General features: G+C 41.5%; 1 protein-coding gene across 2 annotated transcripts in view; it reads left to right on the top strand.

Moving 5' to 3' along the window:
- The first annotated feature begins 248 nt into the window (after window positions 1-248).
- cct2.S (chaperonin containing TCP1 subunit 2 S homeolog) overlaps window positions 249-23,455 on the top strand; it is a 23,353-nt gene continuing 146 nt past the window's right edge. Inside the window, 16 exon segments of one of the 2 annotated variants that reach the window (NM_001086919.1) lie at window positions 249-311; window positions 7,195-7,269; window positions 7,354-7,419; window positions 10,139-10,250; window positions 10,340-10,416; window positions 10,784-10,896; window positions 11,296-11,498; window positions 12,703-12,803; window positions 12,900-13,027; window positions 13,167-13,270; window positions 20,492-20,611; window positions 20,857-20,985; window positions 21,070-21,173; window positions 21,281-21,380; window positions 22,418-22,559; window positions 23,289-23,455. The exon segment at window positions 23,289-23,455 is cut by the window's right edge and continues 146 nt beyond it. In NM_001086919.1, coding sequence (NP_001080388.1) covers window positions 309-311; window positions 7,195-7,269; window positions 7,354-7,419; window positions 10,139-10,250; window positions 10,340-10,416; window positions 10,784-10,896; window positions 11,296-11,498; window positions 12,703-12,803; window positions 12,900-13,027; window positions 13,167-13,270; window positions 20,492-20,611; window positions 20,857-20,985; window positions 21,070-21,173; window positions 21,281-21,380; window positions 22,418-22,559; window positions 23,289-23,319 — 1,608 coding nt within the window. In that variant the 5' untranslated portion in view covers window positions 249-308 and the 3' untranslated portion in view covers window positions 23,320-23,455. 2 annotated transcript variants of the gene reach the window in all.

The following is a 23,455-nucleotide window of genomic DNA, read 5'->3' as shown; positions in this document are numbered from 1 at the left end:
TCAATCCTACTCTCTGTCATCATAGATGTAAATAATCTCGGGCCGCCCGCCATAGCACAATCCATAAATGGAAACAAAAGGCCTAGATTTATGCCAGACCTCCGTCGCGTCATCAAAATGCGCCCACTGTAGAGATGGGCAAAATGAAGCTACTGACCAGTTTAATGATGGCCGCCAAACCCCTTTTCCACTACTTATTCTAGCGCTTTCTGCGCCCGCCTCTCTGCTGTTATTGGCGTCACTTCCTGTTCCAAGCCGGCTGAGAACTGTGGCGTGCTCGGTTCTTTTATATCTACAACATCAGCATCATGGTGAGTGACCGAGTCGGCGGTTCCTTATAAACGGGCTTCATGTCCTAGTCAGTGTACATGGGAATCCCTGCTAGTTTCTCGCACGCGATCGGACCCATGGCTGTTAGAGAGAACGCCCATTGCAGGACAGATCCCGTTTGACAGTAGTGATGCAGCATCTACCCGGGCCTTTAGCGGAGAAGCAAGTTTAAGTGCAGGTTGGGAAGAGTATCTTCTGGGCACTAGTCTATATAAACAGTGACACCATGTATTTTGTCTACTAACCTCGTGTCTTTGCGCTGAAAAGGGCCAGTTTTGTATCAGGTTACTGTACACAGAAGAGTTAGGAGCTAAAACCCACACGCAGTGATCATTATTATCCTTATTCCAAAGGGTTGGTTGAGATTTTCTTTTCGAGTGTCACTTTCGCCCCTGGGGGTATATATCAAGTGCATCTCTTGCAGCTTCACAGCTGGGAGTTGTAGTTCTAATATAATGAAATTGAAACACCAAACAAATCTTAAAACTTTTAGGAAAAAAAAAAGTCTCTTAAAATAACTTGCCGATCTTCCCACAGTCTCTCAGCTGTATAAAAAAAAATCTCCAAAAATCGTATGTAGATCAGGCCCTACGGCAACAGAGAAAGAAACAGAAACAAGGAATAGTGCAATGTGTTTCAATATTACACCATACACCCAGTGTCCTAATGATTTTCTTGAGGTGTATTTCCCCTTTAATCTTTACACTTCTGTTGGTGACATGCACGATTTGTCCACTCCGTTACCACCACCGTTTGGCCAAATTGCCTACTTACAAACTGGAGGTACGGTATATTGCCTGTAGTGTCTAGCGAATCTCTCCCTCCTCTTTAGGTCAGATTTGGTTTGAAGATTGGTCACACATAGATATATGAATTACACAGGATATTGCCGCTTCTACATGGGGGCCCTGCCAGCGTTTATATTCCCCTCGTGGCTCTTCCTGTGTTGTCTGTGTGATGTCACTTCCGGCCTGATGCGTTTCGCCAATCACTGGCTTCCTCAGATGCATACTTTCCCTGGCTGTATGTTTCCCTTTTCTACCTGCTGTACGTTAGTGGTTGTCATGGTAACCACGAGCACTGAGAACTATGCGTTCCAAAGTTATGTCTCACAATTCCCTTTCTGGCGCTCTACTACTTCCTGGTTTGTGTGAACCAGGTTGCCATAGCCACCGCTCAAATTGGAGCCTGCTCAGTCCTTTCAGCTTGCAGATTTAGTTTAAAACTTAATATAAAGTTCCCTTCCTTGCTCTATACTTCTTCCTGCTTCTTGTTTCTTTCTCTGTTGCCATAGGCGCTGATCTACATACAATTTTTAGTAATTGAAACACTGCACAACCAGAGTTTACTCACTCTGCAGTAGTGGTGCTGGTTCTCTGCTGACCTGGCACGGTCCCTCAGCAACAGCAACTTTATATTCATGGATCCACACACACACACACATAAAAACACACACACATAAAAACACACACACACACATAAAAACACACACACACACATAAAAACACACACACACACATAAAAACACACACACACACACACATAAAAACACACACACACACACACATAAAAACACACACACACACACACACACACATAAAAACACACACACACATAAAAACACACACACACACACATAAAAACACACACACACACATAAAAACACACACACACACATAAAAACACACACACACACATAAAAACACACACACGCATAAAAACACACACACGCATAAAAACACACACACACACGCATAAAAACACACACACACACACGCATAAAAACACACACACACGCATAAAAACACACACACACACGCATAAAAACACACACACACACACAAAAACACACACACACACAAAAACACACACACACACATAAAAACACACACACACATAAAAACACACACACACATAAAAACACACACACAAAAACACACACACAAAAACACACACACACACAAAAACACACACACACATAAAAACACACACACACATAAAAACACACACACACACACATAAAAACACACACACATAAAAACACACACACACACATAAACACACACACACACATAAAAACACACACACGCATATAAAAACACACACACACACACACATATAAAAACACACACACACACACATATAAAAACACACACACACATAAAAACACACACACACACATAAAAACACACACACACACATAAAAACACACACACATAAAAACACACACACATAAAAACACACACACACATAAAAACACACACACACATAAAAACACACACACACATAAAAACACACACACACATAAAAACACACACACACATAAAAACACACAAAAACACACAAAAACACATAAAAACACACAAAAACACATAAAAACACACACACACATAAAAACACACACACACAAAACACACACACACATAAAAACACACACACACACATAAAAACACACGCATAAAAACACACACACACGCATAAAAACACACACACACGCATAAAAACACACACACACACCTAAAAACACACACACACACCTAAAAACACACACACACACCTAAAAACACACACACCTAAAAACACACACACCTAAAAACACACACACCTAAAAACACACCCACACATATAAAAACACACCCACACATATAAAAACACACCCACACATATAAAAACACACCCACACATATAAAAACACACCCACACATATAAAAACACACCCACACATATAAAAACACACCCACACATATAAAAACACACCCACACATATAAAAACACACCCACACATATAAAAACACACCCACACATATAAAAACACACCCACACATATAAAAACACACCCACACATATAAAAACACACCCACACATATAAAAACACACCCACACATATAAACACACACCCACACACATAAACACACACCCACACACATAAACACACATAAACACACACATAAACACACACCCACACACATAAACACACACCCACACACATAAACACATAAACACACACATAAACACATAAACACACACCCACACACACCCACACACACCCACACACACCCACACACACCCACACACATAAACACACACCCACACACATAAACACACACCCACACACATAAACACACACCCACACACATAAACACACACCCACACACATAAACACACACCCACACACATAAACACACACCCACACACACACATAAAAACACACACACAAAAACACACACACTTTTGCAGTGGGGAAAGTGCCCGTTTTTATTGGTGGTGTAAACAAATAAAAAGAAGGGGTACTTTCCCCACTGCAGAAATTTGAGTGTGTGTGCGGATCCGTGAATATAAAGTTGCAGTTGTATTTCTAAAACATTAGGTCTGTTGTGACATCAAATAGCTGAATAATATTTTTCCTGGCATCAGGGCACCAGTCTTTCTTTAGTGCCTGCCCCCCCCTTCTATTTATTGAGATGGCAATAAACTGGCAAATTTTAGCTGCACCTTCACTCCTAGTTGGCAGCGTATTCACCCTTGTCAAAGCCTACCTGGGTGAAAAACAGCCAGCTATTGGACAGGTTTTTAAACCTAGTCAGGTCGATGACCGTGTTGGCTAACTAAAGGAAAACGAAACCCTCTTACAATGTAATTCTCTATAAAAATATATCACATAAAACTGCTCATATGTTAAACCCTGCTTCATGTAAATAAACCATTTTCATAATAATATACTTTTTAGTAGTATGTACCATTGGGTAATCATAAATTGAAAACTGGCATTTTAAAAAAAAATAAGGGCCGCTCCTTGGGATCGTAGGATTCACAGTGCACACAAACAAATCATGCAAACCATACATGTTAGGTCACATGAGCCAATTAACAGACAGTTCTGTCTTTTGCTTCAACACTTCTTCCTGTTACAGTTGTAGTATTTCTGGTCAGCTGATCTGAGGCAGCACACAGACCATCACGAAATGGTGGTTCAAGGCAAGAGATGTAAAAGCACAATATTTACTTAGTGTAAATATATAGACCAGTTTGGTAAGATTCTTTAGTATGCAAACACTTAAGTATTTTACTTTAATATTCAAACACTTTTGCTTAGTTCAGTTGGTTTCAAACAGTTCCCCAGAAATGAAAACTTTTTTGCAATTATATTCTTTGTGACCATTTTTTTTAATATTGAAGTGTAATGTTTCAATTCACCTTCTAAAGCAACTCTGGGAGGGAGGGTCACCGACTCTAACTGTTTATAAATTGATACATTTGTTATCTTTAGCCCTGCTGAGCAGAATCCCTGAGTTTCATTAATTTAAAGGAGACATGTAGGATAAATGAAAGCCCCCTAATTTTGTAGCCAATCATGTATAATATATGGTGTTGGTTTTACTTTTGGCTGTAAATTAATTTTTTCTACAAAAATTGCCCCTTTGTTTGAGCTCCCCATAGATGTTCTCTGGTCTCTGTCAGAATTTCAAAGGAGGGGTGGGCGTGTCTTAACCGTCCCTGCCAGAAGCACAGTAGCAGGGGGACAGCCAATCACAGCCCTACAGTCACACAAGTAAAGACAGGCTTCAGTTCCCTATCAGGTCCTGCTAGCTGCTGATTGGTTCCTGTCCTACAGTGCAGTAAGCTTAGAGCTGCCGGCTCCCCTGCACAGCCAGAGAATTCAGGGAGCAGGAAGTGGGAGAGAAGGGAGGGATTAATAGGGTTTATGCAGAAATATTTAATAAATCATCCTGAAACACTACTTTTTAAAGCACATTCCTTCAATATTTGAGTATAATGAACTGGTACATTCTTGTTTTTTTTTTTTACACAAAATGACTCCTTTAAAAGGCAGCTGTTAGAATTGATATAATAGTTGCTAATATTCCTAAGATACTGCTGAGAATATATCAACTAACTTTACCAACTAAATGTAGCAATTTGTAACGGTTCAGAATGCTCCTGTATCACTGAGCTGCCAGACTGAAACACTAGAGACCAGAACATTCAACTTTAAATTTAAATTTTGGGGAAATGGTAAAAAATAAAAGATGGAAAGCAATTGAAAAACAGATTTGTTTATGCTGAACAATCTGAAAGCCACTGAGCTGAAAAAAGTGTTTCGAAGGTGAACAACCCCTTTAATGCACCCATCGCCCCGAGGCCCTGTATCTCCCTCAAGGTGTGCACATCTGGGAAAAATTCCCTTGCTTGGTGACCATGACAGTATGGCCATTTTAAAACTGGGTATACATTATGATATCTTTTTGCTTGTCAAGATCACCAAACAACCAGTCTTTCACCAATCTCAGATTATAATTGCCATTATGAGGGCAGTCAGATTGAGAACTAAACTAATGTGGTCCTCAATCAAACCTGCCGGATAGTCGTATAGGCCCATAGCAGAACCCAATACATGGACTGATAAGCCTGCAAATCAGAAGCTTAAATCTGCCTGTGTATGGCCTCCTTAATTCTGGCCCTTGGGGCAAGGTTAACAGTGTATGCAGTAGTTAGTCTGGTTGGCCCTAATCGCATCTCAATACCACTTTCCACCTACCTTGTCTGATAGTGACAACATTTAGCATGAAAAGTAGCAAACAGTGGGCCATCTTGCAGACATAAATACACAAATCACTTTGTTAAATAAACAGGTGAAATTATGGATGTATTTGATTTATTAAATAAAACAGGTTACATTAATTGCATTGTAAAGATATTTTTCTCACATTTTTAAATTTACCTTCTCGTCAAACATGGCTGCTTGGTGACTTGGCTTTAGCCCTAGCTTTTAAATGGAAGATTGTATTTAATTAGATTGCTGCAAAAATATTTAAACATTTTATTGATTTTAACCTCCATTAAGGAAGATCACTATGATGTGATCGAAACTTTGGAATTTCTTTTGTTTGTCTATTAAAATCAGTGCATTTATATCTGCTAACAGCACATATGCAATGTAACGTTCATGCAATTAAAGAATACAGGCTAACACTAAGTACTGCTTGGATTGCGCACCATAATGGTTACTCTGAGCTCAGGAGAGGAGGTTAGGAGTTAAAATTGGAGCAGACATCTAGAGCAGAGTTTCTATGGCAACCAGCAATGATATCTCTTCATTTGCTGCTACACTGGAGGGTGTGTTTATTAATCTGAGCTGAGAAGAACTGAGCATGCTCAGTAGCCAACAGCCAAAGGAAATTCTAGAGGGAGGGGGAGAGTGAGTTAGAGGAGCAAAAGGAATCATAAATGATTAAGGGGATGTTGCAGCCTTACTATTAACTTTTGAACAACCAGAGTGGCAGTTATTTAGAGATTTCAAAGAGACTCTTCAGTGATTACATATTTGCTTGGGGGTTTACATGTCCTTTAACGGAAACCACTCTTGTTTCCTGACTGCAATTGAAAATACACTGGCCCAGCAAATAAAAACAGACCGAGCCCCAAGCTTAGTTTTTTTTTTTTTTCTTCCATTCTGTCTTATAATCGTTGCCTAGTATCTAATTAAGGCCTAGCAACCAATAGCCTTTAAAATTCCAAGTTTAAAATTCCAATTCTACTGACCAACAAAACATACTTTAAAAATTATAAGAGTATAAATACCAATTTTAAGTTGGACTACCTAGTATATCCCCTTGTTGTTTGTGCTGAACATACTTTTGCCTTGCCTTATATGAGGCAAGTCCAAAACAATTATGACCATTAAAATGGCTGCTGTTTGCTTATTTGTTTTGCTACATTTTCAGTGAATGTAGCAAGAAGTTGAGCTGTAGTTAATTAATTTCTATTGCAGATTTTGTAGCACCATGCAGGGCTGTAAATGCAGCTTCAGTCTAATCTTGTCTAGAATAAGACTAAATTCTTATATCTACATGTTTTATTTTGCAGGCTTCCCTCTCACTAGCACCAGTGAACATTTTCAAAGCTGGAGCTGATGAAGAAAAGGCAGAAACCGCCCGCCTTGTAAGTGCAGTTATTTTGGCCAAGTTTATTAACCTTTGTTCTTGTGATAGTTTAATTTTTCTGATCGAATTGTTGTCCTTCTAGTCTTCCTTTATTGGAGCCATTGCCATTGGAGACTTGGTTAAAAGCACATTGGGACCCAAAGGAATGGTAAGTGGCAGTTTTAATTTTAAAGAAAGCAAAGTAAATCAACTACCACTGTGGATGTTCAGCACACATGGCAGATCTCGCTGATTTGATTGAATACAAATATGCAGAAAGACCAGATTTTTTGGTTACATTTTAAAGTAAACCCCAAAATAAAAATTTGCCTAATAAAAGAAAACAGAATTCTAAGCAATTTTCAATTATATTTTTAAAAGCATGAAAAATGTTTAATAGTTATTTGTGAAAGCAAGCATTTGCCATTATTCTAATTACAGCACACTTGTTTTAGAAATTGTGCAGAAAGACATTCATTGTTACTTATCTGGTGGGGGTGTAGAGAGAGCCTTCAAGATTTTGGTCTATTTTTACTTTAATAAACGCTAATAAACTTAATAAATACATTTAATAAACTTTAATAATGCTGGAAAATCCATTTCAAAGGGTTGAATCCCTAAAATAAATCACGTGTGAATCCCGAACATAGTCTTTATTTGAGGAGAAGGAATGAAATTCGGGGGAAAAGATACATGGAAAAGCGGACAGATAAGATTAAATATGTAATCTTTATAGTTTGTTTATTTTTGATACAGTTTTATTTATAAATGTAATATTTAATATGTCTGTACATCACTCATGACTATAACAGAAACACTCCTCTCTGTGTAGGAGAGCATTAGAATGCTACTTGTGAAAAAAAATCTAAAGAAATGTTGTCCATTTGATATTATTTAAAGATATCCAATAAAAATATTTTAAAAGAGAAAACAGCATTTGCCAAACTCCTAGTTGTTACTTTTTAAACAATATTATCAGACAGGTCTATTAATCATCAGCCTTGGTTTACCTTGTATCAACAGTCTGAGCTAGGGTCCTGCACGGATCCAATTTGAAGGACCCATGTCCAATCCAGACCCACTTACCCCTAACCTGACTCTCACCGCCACCCAACACATCCCCCTACCCAGAGCCACTACCCAACCTGGACCCTATAAGTTAAACTGGAAGTTACGTCACTGTATACCAGAAGTGACATCACTCCGGCGCCCATTCTTCCAAAACTGTACAAAACAAATCGCCTACAAGACTAGGATGGGTCAGGGGGCCAGTCCCGCATATTTGCTGGGTACCCAGGCGGGTTGCCCACAGACTATTCGCATAGCCAGGGAATCAGGAATTTTCTACACAGAACCTGACCGCTTTGCAGGTATTCCGTAGGTACCTGTCCCGATGCAGTACTCTAGTCTGAGCCACCAGGGCAGAGAATAGACAGAGACCGTCAAACACTGCTTTCAATAGCAATACATATACAAATTACGTAAAAACCATGGAACAATGTAATGAATGTATGTTGCCGAGTTCCTTAGAATTATGCCTTCTTTTATTAAGCAAAACATATTTTTTTGGAGTTGACATGCCTTTTAACTTTGTAAAAATTAGTAATCCTGGCAGATAAGTAATAGTTGCTGCTAAAATTGCATTAAAGGACAAGGAAAGGGTAGTAAAGAGTTAACCTCAAATAAAAGCCATACCAGCCATCTGTCATTTTCATTCCCCTCTATGTTAAGCCTCATTTGTGTAATTGCCACCATGTAGGAAGACGGCTAACTGCTTGGCAGCGAGTGAACAATCACGCAAACAATCACAAAGAATTGTTAGCTTTTTCCATGACCTTTAAGAATTTGAAGTAGGTCACAGCAGTTGAAGTGACCTGTCTACCCGAAGAGAATAATTTTAGTGTCCTGTAGACCAGTGGCTGTAGTACTTTAGTTTGAGCCTTCTATTGGATATCCTACCTTTGGTCATGGGCCTCCATAACTCATTAGAAGGTTATAGATAAAGGAAAATCTCAGTGTATACATCATTTAGCCATAGTTCCAACATTATGCAGAACAGCGTATCGCTTTTTATCATAAATTTCACTGATCAACCTTCAAGTCTTTTTCATTTGTATCTAGGAGATCAGATAGGCATTCTTGACTAATCTTAATTTAAGTGGTATTTAGGCTGAGCCCCAATTTTCAAGCCATAAATTAAGCGACGAGTTTGGGGAATGGTACATTTATAATGACATTTTGCTTGCCTACCTGCTCCTTAACTCTGCTAAAATACAAATGTGCTTGTAAAAGGACTTCTAAGTATAATTAAATTGTAGTTAAGGCATAATGTAAGTGTGATTAATCTGTCATAAATTGCTTAACAACTTTATTATCAAAAAAGCCCATATTTGAAAATGGAGTTGCATATTTCACAACAAAAACCTTATTACCGGTAATGTAAATAAGTGAAAATTTAAATCCGTGTTAAATCTTCAGTTTAATATTCAGATTCAGAAGTAAAAATGTGACTAAATACACATTAATGTAATATAAAGACAAATTAAATTACTGCTTGAAGTAAGTTCAGTTTTCAAGATGCTAAATATATCCTTCTAAGATACTTTGTGTAAAAGGAGTAAAACAAAATGCACTCCAGGGCTATATTGCAATTTATGTTTTAAATTAACTTCTTTTAAGAAAAATTAGGCTTATTTTATTTTCCCAATAAAAACTCATTTAAAAAAAAAATGAAGGTAAAGTGTAAAACTCCTGAACATTGTGTTTTTCAACCTTTAGTTCGCCTTTAAACATGCACAGGTATTGCTACTGTTTGGGTGTTATCTGGCCCTTAATACAATGAATTTTTTTTTCTCTTATGTTAAGGCTGTGTTTAATATTTGCATTAGGACAAGATTCTCCTAAGCGGTGGCAGAGATGGCGCTGTTACTGTAACCAACGATGGAGCAACTATTCTGAAATCCATTGGTATTGACAACCCTGCTGCACAGGTTTTGGTCGGTAAGTTTCCAGACCTTAGAACCAGTTTGACTATTTCTTTCTATGGTTTTTGGTAACACCCGCCCCCCTTTACCTCTCCCCCCTACTAGACATGTCGAAAGTCCAGGATGATGAAGTTGGTGATGGAACAACATCAGTGACAGTGTTGGCAGCCGAACTTCTCAGAGTAAGGAAACCCAAAATTATGTCTGTTTCTAAGGAATACAAATAGAGTAAAATGCTTTCTTGGCAACTCACTCTCTTCACAAACTGAATGTGGCATACTTGTTGCCTAGGCAATAGGAACTTGAAAACATCTAAATGCTTTAAAGGGGACTGTCAATTACTGAATATTCATTACTTTATTATTTTGTATATTTGCATAACATGTCCGTGTCTTTAGGAGCACAGACTTTAGCATTCTTTGGAAGCTAGCATTATCATAGTGTAGAATGAACCCACAAAGTATAAAAATAATTAAATGAATGGTATTTCATATGAGACCGTAAACTGCAGTTCTGAAATGCTGATGTCATTTGTTTCAATGACAACAGGAGGCAGAAATTTTGGTGGCTAAAAAGATTCACCCTCAGACTATCATTTCTGGATGGAGACAGGCCACACAGGTAGCCAGAGAGGCACTCCTTAAAGCAACTGTGGATCATGGGTAAGTTAATGTGGAATTTGTTTGAGCTAATTCCCATATCTTTTTATTTTAAATTTATTTAAATGGAGATGAAAATAAATTGAGGTGTGGGATTAAGTATTTAAAAGTCCATTAACCAGAAAGCTCTGAAATAAATCTGTCCTGCCTTCTAGATTATTTAATCAGTTTTTAATTTTTTCGCTTTTTCTAAGACTATACTTTGTGGTTGATGGTAACCAGGCTAATGTAAATTCAAGTTGATGGCACAAAAATCCTTATGGCGTTCTTAGTGTTAAAATGTAGAAAACCTCTAAAAGGCTCTCAAACGCTTCAGCATCCTTCCTTCATTTAAACATTTTTCTTTTTTTTTTAATAAATAATGAACTATGTTTTTTTCTTCTTCCTTGTGCTGTACTATAGGAACGATGAAGAGAAGTTCCGCTGTGACCTTTTGAATATTTCCCGCACTACATTGTCTTCTAAGCTTCTCACCCACCATAAAGATCACTTTGCTAAACTGGCTGTGGAGGCTGTCCTCCGACTGAAAGGATCTGGCAACTTAGAAGCAATACATGTCATTAAAAAGCTAGGGGGAAGCTTAACAGACTCCTACTTGGATGAAGGTATTTATCATTTTTAATAAAAGAATGCTTAGTACAGGCTTTGTGATACACTGCATATCAGTAGTGTTACTAGTACATTTTAAAGGGGAACTAAAGTCTAAAATAGAATAATGCTAGAAATGATGTATTGGTCAGGGAAGTAAGGTGGGGGGTGCTCCCACTGACGTTTGAAAGTATGATCTTTCCCTTCAGAGCAGTTAGGGACCGTCTGAAGTTTCCTATCCACAGCAGTCAGAGCAAGTTAAACAAAGGGGGAATTTCACTGCATACAGTCAGGTTTCTTATAAAAACGGTAGACATTTTTTAATTAAAGTATATTGGAGATAGGTTTCATTTTCATTAAAGTAAAAATGGGATTTTATTTTTTTGCCTTTATATCCCCTTTAAGAGACATAGTTTCTGAATTTTATGGGCTGCTAAACTCAGAAGTTAAATATTAGAACTTTTCAAATATGCCAGTCCAAAAATCTGCCACAAATAGTTTGGAATAATCGGCAATAATCGATTGTGAATAATGGATTTCAGAGTAGCGGTGTGCGGGTTAGCCCGGGTTGGGCAGAAATTTGCGCGAGATTGGTGGATTTATCCTTTTTTTGTGATGTCAGAGAATGGGTATGGTCAGGTGTAGGTCTATAAATAGAGGTGGATAGCAAGGTTGGGTTGGGAGTGGACGGGTTAGGGTTAGGTGTGGGTTGACTCCCCTGTTTTAGAACTTCTGTTATTCTTCCTTTTAGTGACGTTGACTGCAGCCTTTTTATAGCCCCTAAGTTGTATTAAAAGCTTGAGCACTCCGGTAGGAGTTGTTTATGTCATAATCTGCATAGTCCTCTTCTGCAACCAACCTACCCACTACAATGTCTGCAGTGTTACTTATACTGTATTTTGGAACTAAAGACTGAACGCTGGGTGTATTTAGTGCCATAGGCAGTGATTGGTCGGCTACCAGGTAGTACCTTATTTCCTTCTATAGAGGATTATCCTTTTAGATCACAAAAGAATAACCATGGGTGGCAAATGCATAGGTTTGTGCTGATTGAAAGGAGGCTACCTATGGTTAGAATTAAGGAATAGTCCATTAAATAATGGAGCTAACACTTTTGCAGCAATGATTCACATTATTTGTGAGAACTTTATTTTTTTGAGCAGATTTTTGGGACACTTCATAAATTAATATCAAATTAAGATTAAACATTTTCTGCCCCAGGATTCTTGCTGGATAAAAAAATTGGTGTAAATCAGCCAAAGCGTATTGAGAATGCTAATATCCTGATTGCCAACACTGGTATGGACACTGACAAGATAAAGGTTTGTACACTTTCAAAATTCAGGTATATAATTTTAACTTGACAGTATATGTATGTGTTTTATATAATTCTTTTTGTTTTTGCTTGTCCTTTAAAGGTCTTTGGTTCACGAGTACGTGTAGACTCTACTGCTAAGGTGGCAGAGATTGAACTTGCAGAAAAAGAAAAAATGAAGGAGAAAGTGGAGCGTATTCTTAAGCATGGAATCAATTGTTTTATTAACAGGTAAATTAAAAACATTGGAAAGCCGGGTTAAATAATAAGGGATACGTTTGAATGCAGGTAATTAGATGTTTGTTTTACTGTCTGTCTGTCTGTTTAGTTTTGAGGCTGGTGTTTAAGATACTTATATTTTCTTTTCTAGGCAATTGATCTATAACTACCCAGAGCAGTTGTTTGCAGCTGCAGGTGTTATGGCAATTGAACATGCAGATTTTGCTGGTGTTGAACGTTTATCACTTGTAACAGGTACTGAGCCTTTGTCAGTTATTTACTGGTTTAATTATTTATACAGTGGGATGTGGATTTAACTATTACATTAACTTTGACACAACTATTGGATAGTAATTTGATATTTCCTGTCTTCAGATCTAATGTCTTAAGTTTGGTTTTTACAGATGCTGGCACTAATGTAATGAGCTAAAAATAACACCATCCCTCCAGTTCCCTAGTTTCTTGTGTTAAATAGTGATACCTTTTCAGCCATGGCTACAGCTGCGATGTTGACTTGGAGGCAGGTCAAAGTCCTGCTACACAGGAGCACTGATGTATACAGCATTCATTTATTCATATTTGTTGTACTAAAAACCTGGGACATCAAGCTCACACCCTAGAACATTCTCCTTAGTTGGATGTTGTTTTGCTCATTGCAGGACAGCAGTCTGCTATATTCAGTTGAGTTTAGTGCTAGTCCTGCTTAAATTATACCAGAAATGCTTTTTTAAAGCAGGTGTTCCTAAACTGTGGGGTAGCTTCATTACGGGGTCCTGAACTAAAGGCTGATGGTAAGGTTGAAATCTGTTTGCTCTCCTAGATGCTCCCGGGTGAACAGTACCGTAGTGTTCTAGATATTCTTGGAGCTATGTCTGATACAGCAGTGGTTTCATACAGTATATTGTGGGACTGAACTAAATGTTGGGTGTGTGCCAGAGGGGTTTTCTGCATAAGCTTTATTGCCCAGGGTCCCAGGTGGCCAGTAGCCTAATCACGTTGGCCTCCTGTAGGGGAAAGCCCTGCTATCTTAGTAGTATGGTACCACACAATTACGGATACAATTACAGAGTGACATTCAGATTTCTCTTGCCTAATTGGGGGACACAGGCACCATGGGGATGAAGTTCCTGCAGCTGGAGACTGGACACTAAATAGTTAACTTTAAACTCCTCCTCCTCCTGCTCTGGCTTCATCCCCTGCCTCCTCCTACAATCTCCAGTTTTCTTTAGTGTCCTCAGAAGGAGAAGACACATCTTCAGTGGCTGGAGCAATTGATCAGGACTACGTGTTAAGATCATGCCACACATGGGGGCCACTGACCTCTCTCAAGAGCCTCTCCAGCTGACACCTACTCTACCCCATAGCCTTCCCGCTCTACGGAGGTCTGCAGGCTTGCTCCATTTCCCTACGCTGTCTTCCCGCTCCACGGAGGCCTGCAGCAGCGCTATACACCTCATGTGTGTATACCCTTACACAGACAATTATATATGTGAGCCCTCACATATATTCTTGTTTGTGTCTGGACAGGGAAAAATACTAACTGGGCACAGTACAGCTGGCAACGGTGGTGAGTAGATTTCACCATTCTACCCCCTTTTTTTCTCTAAATGTAAAGCCTTTTTTTGTGTGTTTTTGCCACCTCTAAGCTGCCCCTCAGGAATCCCTTACCTCTCCCACTGCGCTCGACTTCACATCTCGCGCCCTTTTTTGTTCTTTTGCCGTCTGCGCCATTGTGCGTTCCACCTTGGAACGCGCTTCCGCCCAGCCTCTGCTTGATTGCGGCGCGGTCTCTCTCCAGCACTCCGACTGGCGCCAAACGGTCACGGCACACTGGGACTCCTTCTCTCCTCATGTTGCCGGTTCCTTCCCCTTCTCTCCACAACTGCCCCTGTCACGGAACGCAGCTCGCTCACGCTACGCATTTGAGGCTTCCTGGCAGTCTGCTAATGGCAAGTACTCTTCATTATTAAAGGGGCCCTACGTCACATAGCTTGGGTTACCCAGGGACATTAACCCCTCTATTCTTGTTTTCACAGATTTTTTAGAGGTTGTCCCCTGATTTCAGCCACATACCCCTGCCTCTATATTAAAAAAAAAAAAAAAAAAATACTCTTTCAAAGCAGAAGGAGCATCATGGCTGATAAGACAGAAGAGCCCAGGACCTCTAAGTCCTCAGCTCACACACGCCAAACTAATCAAATCACTTTTCTAGCCTGCACCAAATGTAAGGCAAAATTTCATTCGGCTTCGGCTGAATCTGTGCGTTTGGCCTGCAGACCTTCAGATCCCTCGCCACCACCCTTGGCCAGTACATCTGAGTCCGAGTTGATCAGGGCCCTTTCCCTCTCACTTGCAGGCATCCAAAACCTGGCCCGCATCCCAGAGACATTAGACAAGGTCCTAGAGCACCTTTCTCAACCCGCTAGAAATGCTGACCTCCCCATAGGTCCCAAACGCCTTGCACCTTCGCCACCTGATTCCCCTAGGGAACCATTCTCTCTATCCGATGAGGAAGGTCAAGTCCTATCACAGAATGACTCCGATCAGGAACACATTGACCCGGATCTAGACACCCCTAGAACCCAAAAGGAGGTGGAAGGTCTCATACAAGCGGTACTTAGTACTCTTAACATAGAAGAGCCCGTCTCTATCGAACCAGCAAAAAATATCTTTAAGAGACAAAAGAAAAGTTCTTACGTCTTCCCAGCTTACGAGCAGCTGGATGACCTAATCAAGGCCCAGTGGAAACATCCAGACCACAGGGTTCAAATATCTCGACGCTTCTCACAAACCTACCCCTTTCCTCAGGAGTGCACTGAACTCTGGGCTTCTCCCCCAGCGGTCGACCCCCCAGTTTCCAGACTTTCCAGGAATACCACCATTCCGGTGGCAGACGCAGCAGCATTCAAGGACCCTATTGACAAGCGTCTGGAAGGGTTTTGCAAATCTGCCTTCACAGCGTCCGGATCCGCCTTTAGGCCTATCTTTGCTATTGCCTGGGTCTCCAAGGCCATGGAGGTCTGGGTAGAACAGGTGGCGCAACTTATCGGGTCCGAGGACCCCACCACCGACAATCTCCTCTCCCAAATAGCTGACGCTACCAACTACATTGGAGATGCGGCTATCGGCGCAGCTAAGATGGTGGCACAGGCCTCTGTCCAGTCGGTGGCAGCCCGCCGCTTCCTTTGGCTGAAGACATGGTCGGCCGATCTCACATCTAAACACTCCCTGGTCAGCCTACCTTTTCAAGGAAAACTGCTCTTTGGGGCCGAATTAGACAAAATAATCTCACAGGCTACTGGCGGTAAAAGCACGCTACTCCCACAGGCCAGAACCAAGAGACCTGCCTTCAAGAGACGTCCCTTTTTTCGACCCTTTCGGCAAGGACAAACGTCTAAGACACAGCCTGACAAACCAAACACCAATTTCCGATCCCGCTACCAAACTAAACAGAGGTCCAGCTGGTCCTCCAACAAGGCTCCGGCCAAGTCCTCCCAGGACAAGTCCGCTTCCACATGAAGGGGTGCCCACCCCCGAAGGGATCCCACTAGGAGGCCGCCTCCAATCCTTTCGGGAGGTGTGGGAACTCAAGATATGAGACCAATGGGTCCTTCAAGTCATCTCTCAGGGACTTCTCATAGACTTTACCCAATCCCCCCCCACAGATTTTTCGTATCCAGACTACCAAGACAACTACACAACAAGAGCAAATTTCTCTTGGTCATCCAAGACCTTGTCAAGGCGGGAACTATCCAACCATTTCCTCAATCGGAACGGGGAAGAGAATACTACTCCAACCTTTTCATGGTCCCCAAGAAGGACGGCTCCCTGAGACCAGTACTGGACCTCAAAGATCTTAACCCTTTCGTCAGACGCTGCCATTTCAAGATGGAATCAATCCAATCTGTTTTGGCATCCATGGAAGACGGAGAGTTCATGACAGTTATCGACATCAAAGATGCCTACCTCCATATTCCCATCCCACCACAAGTTTCTCAGATTCTTTGCAAACGGTCACCACTGGCAGTTTGTCGCACTCCCTTTCGGACTGTCATCAGCCCCCCGCACATTCACCAAGGTGATGGCGGCAGCTCTAGAGGAACTAAGACTACAGGGCATTCCTGTCATTCCTTATTTGGACGACCTTCTCGTCAAAGGCGAGTCGGCAACAAAAGCCCTTCACCACACGTCTCAGGTCCTAAAGTCTCTGACACATCTGGGATGGACAGTCAACTTCACCAAATCGAAGCTCATCCCGTCTCAAAGGATGGAATACCTGGGACTGATACTGGATTCCAGGAAAGGGAGAGCCTTCCTGCCGAGAGACAAGACCAGCACCCTACAGGACAGGATCCGAACCCTCCAGAGTTCCTTCCGGGTCCCTCTCCGGACAGCCATGCAAGCCCTAGGCACTATGGTAGCTTCCTTCCCAGCAATCCCCTATGCACAATTCCACACCAGAGCCCTTCAACAGGCAATTCTGCTGCACCAACGCAGGGATCGAGCCAACCTAGACCGCCGGATAGTTCTCCCCGAACAGCTCAAACGCTCCCTCACCTGGTGGACACAGCCACCACGGACAACACAGGGGCGACCCTTCCCTCCTCTGCACTGGACGGTTCTTTCGACGGATGCCAGCCTACGGGGCTGGGGAGGCGTGTTGGGTCAGACAACAGTCCAAGGTCTTTGGAATCAGGAGGAACGTTCTCTCCCCATCAACCTCTTAGAACTGAGAGCAATTCGATACTCACTGGAACGCCTAACACCACTCCTCCACGGCCGCGCCACCCGGATCCAGTCCGACAATGTCACAGCGGTCGCTTATATCAACCACCAAGGCGGCACGAGAAGCCCGGCTGCCCTAAGGGAGGCACAACACATCCTACTGTGGGCGGAAACACACGTTCCGGCAATCTCTGCGGTATACATACCAGGTGTAGACAACTGGCTAGCGGACTACCTAAGCAGAGAAACTCTAGATCATGGGGAGTGGAGTCTGCATCAGGAAGTTTTCCAGCTCCTTGTGGACAGATGGGGTCTGCCGGAAGTAGATCTCATGGCATCTCGAAGCAACTGCAAGGTTCCTCGATTCGTGGCTCGGAGCAAGGACCCACTTGCACTCGCAATGGACGCCCTGGTGATTCCCTGGCGTTTTTCCCTGGCCTACATCTTTCCCCCTCTGGCTCTGCTTCCAAAGGTTGTCAAAAAGATCAAGAGGGAAGGCGCACAGACCATTCTGGTGGCGCCATACTGGCCCAGGAGGTCGTGGTTTGCAGACTTCGTGATGCTCGCGAAGGACGATCCATTTCCCCTTCCTCTACGGCACGATCTGCTAACTCAAGGTCCTGTCGTCCACCCGAATTCTCTTCAGTGGGCTTTAACGGCGTGGCTCTTGAAGCCCTAGTGCTGCGACGCGCGGGAGCCCCTGCGGACGCCATACCTACCATGCTCCGTGCACGCAAGGCCGTCTCTTCCAAGATATACCATAGGGTCTGGAAGACCTTCATCACCTGGTGCGAAGGCAGAGGTACGGACCCACAGCATGCTATGGAGGCGGTGATTCTCTCCTTCCTACAGGAGGGTTTGCAGAAAGGGCTGGCCTTGAGCTCACTGAAAGTGCAGGTATCGGCGCTGTCCATTCTTCTCCAGAAGAAGCTGGCCCTACGGAGTAATATCAGAACTTTCCTTCAAGGGGCCATCCGGTTAATACCTCCATATCGCTGTCCAGTACCGCCTTGGGACCTCAACCTCGTGCTCTCGGTACTCCAGGATGATCCATATGAGCCTATTGATCAGGTTCCTCTGTATACCCTTACAGAAAAAGTGGTTTTTCTTCTGGCCATCACTTCAGCCCGCAGAGTCTCGGAATTGGCGGCGCTCTCCTGCAAGTCACCCTTTACCATCATTCACCAGGACAAGGTGGTCCTCAGACCTACTCCGGATTTTTTACCAAAGGTGGTGTCGGAATTTCACCTTAACCAAGATATCGTGGTGCCTTCCTTGTGCCCTGACCCCAAGAATCCAGGAGAACGAAAGCTTCACAACCTAGACGTCGTTCGGGCTATCGACACTTATCTACACGCTACCAAGGAGGTCAGGAAAACGGAAGCATTGTTCATCATTCCCAATGGACCCAAAAGGGGTGCCAAAGCTGCCAAGTCGACACTTGCCAAGTGGATTCGTGCTACCATCATCAGAGCCTACGCACTCAAGGGTAAAGAATCTCCGCTGCACGTGAGAGCACATTCTACTCGCTCTATTAGGACTTCCTGGGCGGTTCGGCATCAAGCATCTGCGGAACAAGTTTGCAGAGCGGCCACCTGGGCCTCCATTCATACTTTCACGCGCTTCTACAGGCTACACACACACAGGCTTCAGCCGAAGCAGTTTTTGGGAGGAAGGTGTTACGGGCTGTCATTGCTTGAACACCTGCTGGGTTTTTACAGTGTCCCACCCTCATGGGTTGCTTTGGGACGTCCCCATGGTGCCTGTGTCCCCCAATTAGGCAAGAGAAAGAGAGATTTTTGTACTTACCGTTAAATCTTTTTCTCTTGTCCTATATTGGGGGACACAGGCCTTCCCTCCCTGTACAGACACTGATTGATACGGTTTTACTGACTCCCGTTGGAGTTCGGTTCGGTTTTTATACGTCTGTTCAACCTTGTTTTTTGAGAGTTTTTCAAGGGGGTAGAGGTCCTCCTCTTCTGTTTTTGGTCATCATGCTCCTTCTTCGGTCGAAACTGGAGATTGTAGGAGGAGGCAGGGGATGAAGCCAGAGCAGGAGGAGGAGGAGTTTAAAGTTAACTATTTAGTGTCCAGTCTCCAGCTGCAGGATCTTCATCCCCATGGTGCCTGTGTCCCCCAATATAGGACAAGAGAAAAAGATTTAACGGTAAGTACAAAAATCTCTCTTTTGACCACAAGGGTCAGTGTTTGGCTAGATTGTTTCTAAACCTGTTCACTATTGTCAAAATTATTATATATGTAACAGTAGCCATTTGTATTCTTTTGTACTTATAAGTAGTGGAAAATCACAGCCATTTACCTCTTCGCACCTTTACTTCTGAGACGCAGCCTCTCTGGGATGTGTATTTTTTTTTTAAGCATTACTCTACTTTTTTAGTCTTTCTTTGCTGTTCCCCAATTGTTTTTTTAAATGTGTTGTTGACATCAAATTCAAAATGGGCCTATATTTCTCAGTTTCAAAATTTGATATGTTGTCTTTGTATTATTTGCGATTAATTATAGGGTTTAAATGATATGCAAATTAATCCATTCTCTTTTACTTATGCTTTACACTGTCTTGAAGCCAGGGCTAGTGTCCCAACTTTTTTGGAAACAGGGTTGTATCTAGTTCATCTATGTAAATGATGCGGCTACATTATATGTAGGTTATTTTCAGATCTCACTGGTGCTTATTGGTTATAACGCATTTCTCTACCTCGGAAAAACTGCAAATATTTATTGTCCCTTAAGGTGGTGAGATTGCTTCAACTTTTGATCATCCTGAGCTGGTTAAACTGGGTACCTGTAAGCTTATCGAGGAAGTCATGATCGGAGAAGATAAGCTTCTTCATTTCTCTGGTGTTGCTATGGGTAAGCATTCATTTGTTAGATTAAACAGCATATACCTATTTCACCTCTTTAAGCAAATTGAAAAAATTTCCTTGCCTGCTTCTTTTATATGGGGTTGTTAAGCTATACCTTATGAGGACTTAATCATGGAAATAAGTTAACATATATTTAAAAAGAGTATTGCTTTACAACAGTTGTGATTTTGACTCTTTTGCAAGCTGGAGATCATTATTGTGCTTAATATGTTTATCTTTTGATGTTGACAGGTGAGGCCTGCACCATTGTTCTTCGTGGGGCAACTCAGCAAATTTTGGATGAAGCTGAAAGGTCCTTACATGATGCCCTCTGTGTTCTGGCTCAGACTGTAAAAGATACAAGGACAGTTTATGGAGGAGGTATCTGCACTGATGTCTTTCTGAAGCCATATTTGTTTATGATTTAGAGTGTCATTGCTTTTGACATTTGTCTTGCTTTTTTAGGCTGCTCAGAGATGCTGATGGCTCACGTTGTGACTGAACTTGCAAACAGAACACCAGGTAAAGAGTCTGTTGCCATGGAATCTTTTGCAAAGGCACTACGCATGGTAAGTAGGAAGTATAGTCTGCATATCTATTGTAATTCATTTTCTTTCTGAGGCTGATGGGGGCATTGCGGAAGTGTATAATAACCTGTATATTCTTCTTTCTCTAGCTACCAACAATTATTGCAGATAATGCAGGCTATGATAGTGCTGATCTAGTGTCTCAGCTCAGAGCAGCCCACAGTGAAGGGAAATCAACTTATGGCCTGGGTAAGAAACAATCTTTTCTACTTTAAAGAATCCAGTTCTAAGCTAAAACCCAGATACTTTCTATTACAAAATAGGAAGGAAAGTATAACAAACCCATGGTTGGGGGCGGTATCTTGTTTTACTCCAAGGTATCCTTTGTGTCATATTGTACTTCTTGGGAGCTTTCTGTAATGTAAAGCTTAAGGGACATGTAAAGCCTACATTTTCCTACCATATGTATAAGTTGGGCACATCTCCCCTACCCAAATGGCATTTTTTGTACTGCATTCATCCCTCCGTTTGCCAGCGTCATTAGATTTCCTTAAAACAAATAGCAGCTTTCACCTTGGGCCATTTTCCCTCTTGACACATCATCAGTGCATTTATATCTGCAAACGAAACATATGTTATGGAAAGTTCATGCAATTAAAGAATGCAGACTTACACAAGCAGCATTTACTATGATGACAAGTCCTGCTTGAACCTGAGCACTGTAATGGTTACTCTGAGACCAGGAGAGAGGTTAGGATTTAAAAATAGGATCAGACAGCTAGAGCAGAATTTCTATGGCAACCAGCAATGCCATCTCTTCATTGGCTGTTAGACTGAAGGGTGTGTTTATTAATCCGAGTTGAAAAGAACTGAGCATGCTCATGAACTAACGGCCAAAAAAAATTCCAGAGGGAGGGGGCTGGGTGGGTTAGAGGAGCAGAAGGAATCCTAAGTGATTATGGGGGCACTCTCTACAAAAGTGGAAAGTGAGTGATTTTAGTCACTAGGGGTTTCTAGCTAATTGCCCCTTCCTAGTGTTTTGTTACTTCTTTAAGGTTTGTAATATTCTCGACTCATTACCTATTCTATTTATGGCAGCATGGCCCCAGACGAGAAAGTGAGCAACTTAAGTCACTAATGGGGTGCCTAATAATTTCACACCAGGTATTTGAACACCTGTTCTGTGTATTCTAAAGTTTATCATTCCATCTATGAATTTTACTTTGTGTTCTCTCTTTATGTAAGCCCTTAAATAAAAAACCATGGTTTAATTTTTTTCTTTCCAGATATGAAAAATGGTACCACAGGTGACATGGCAGAGTTGGGTATAACAGAAAGTTTCCAAGTAAAGAGACAAGTCTTGCTGAGTGCTTCTGAAGCCGCTGAAGTTATTCTGCGTGTTGATGACATCATCAAGGCTGCACCAAGGTAGCCTTCTTACTGCTATTTTATTACAAAAATTGTAGGAAATTTAATTTTTCTTAACACTTCTGGGAAGGAAAATACCATCCATATTATTGCTTAGAGCTCTGCCTGCAACCAGGGTACAATGTAGGACAACCTCCTAAGAATTCCCTGTCCTGAAACCACTTAGTTTTAATGCAGTGCACCAGCATTTGCAACCCTAAATGTTCTTAATGGACCCTAGCAGGTTCAACAAACTGTGCATGATAAATATATGTTCTTTACTGCTTTCTTTCACCCCAACCTGTGGCCACTCCAAATACACTGCACTAGAAAGTGCACTGTTTATAGCACTTAAAGTTCTACATGATCAGTTAAAGGGGAAATGAAATATTAGCTACTCTTATAATTAACTACTATTGATGCCTTATACGGTTATCCTAAATCAAACATAAATGACCAAGCAGTCGTACACACTCCTTATACAAAGGACAGTTCTCAGTATTACATTTTTTTCTCTTTATTTCTAGCAGTAGATGAAAGTATTATGGCTAAGAAAAGTTATAACCTAGTATTTTATCCTTTTTTTTTTTTTTTTTTTTCAATATACTATTAGGAACAGGAGGTGAGGGAATATTGTAATTTGCTATTGATGGATGTGTTGATGTATATGCATTAATCTTTTTTTCCTTTTGTTTTTCTGCTTCTGGACACTGATATTTATGCATGTATGTTTCTTCTGGCCTATTACAGGAAACGTGTTCCAGACCATCATCCCTGCTGAGTTCTCTTCAGCTGCCCAAAGTTTGTGGACCAGGTGAAAGTTTCCCTATTTCATGACCAGAAGAAGTTTCTGGAGCAAAACGCTGTTACACAGTAATAAATGCTGTGTGTGTTTTATCAGCTTAGCACTTGCAGAA

The sequence above is a fragment of the Xenopus laevis genome, chromosome 3S (genome assembly GCF_017654675.1).
Source record: "Xenopus laevis strain J_2021 chromosome 3S, Xenopus_laevis_v10.1, whole genome shotgun sequence".
Lineage (NCBI taxonomy): Eukaryota > Metazoa > Chordata > Amphibia > Anura > Pipidae > Xenopus > Xenopus laevis.
This window is presented reverse-complemented; position numbering and strand designations above follow the sequence as displayed.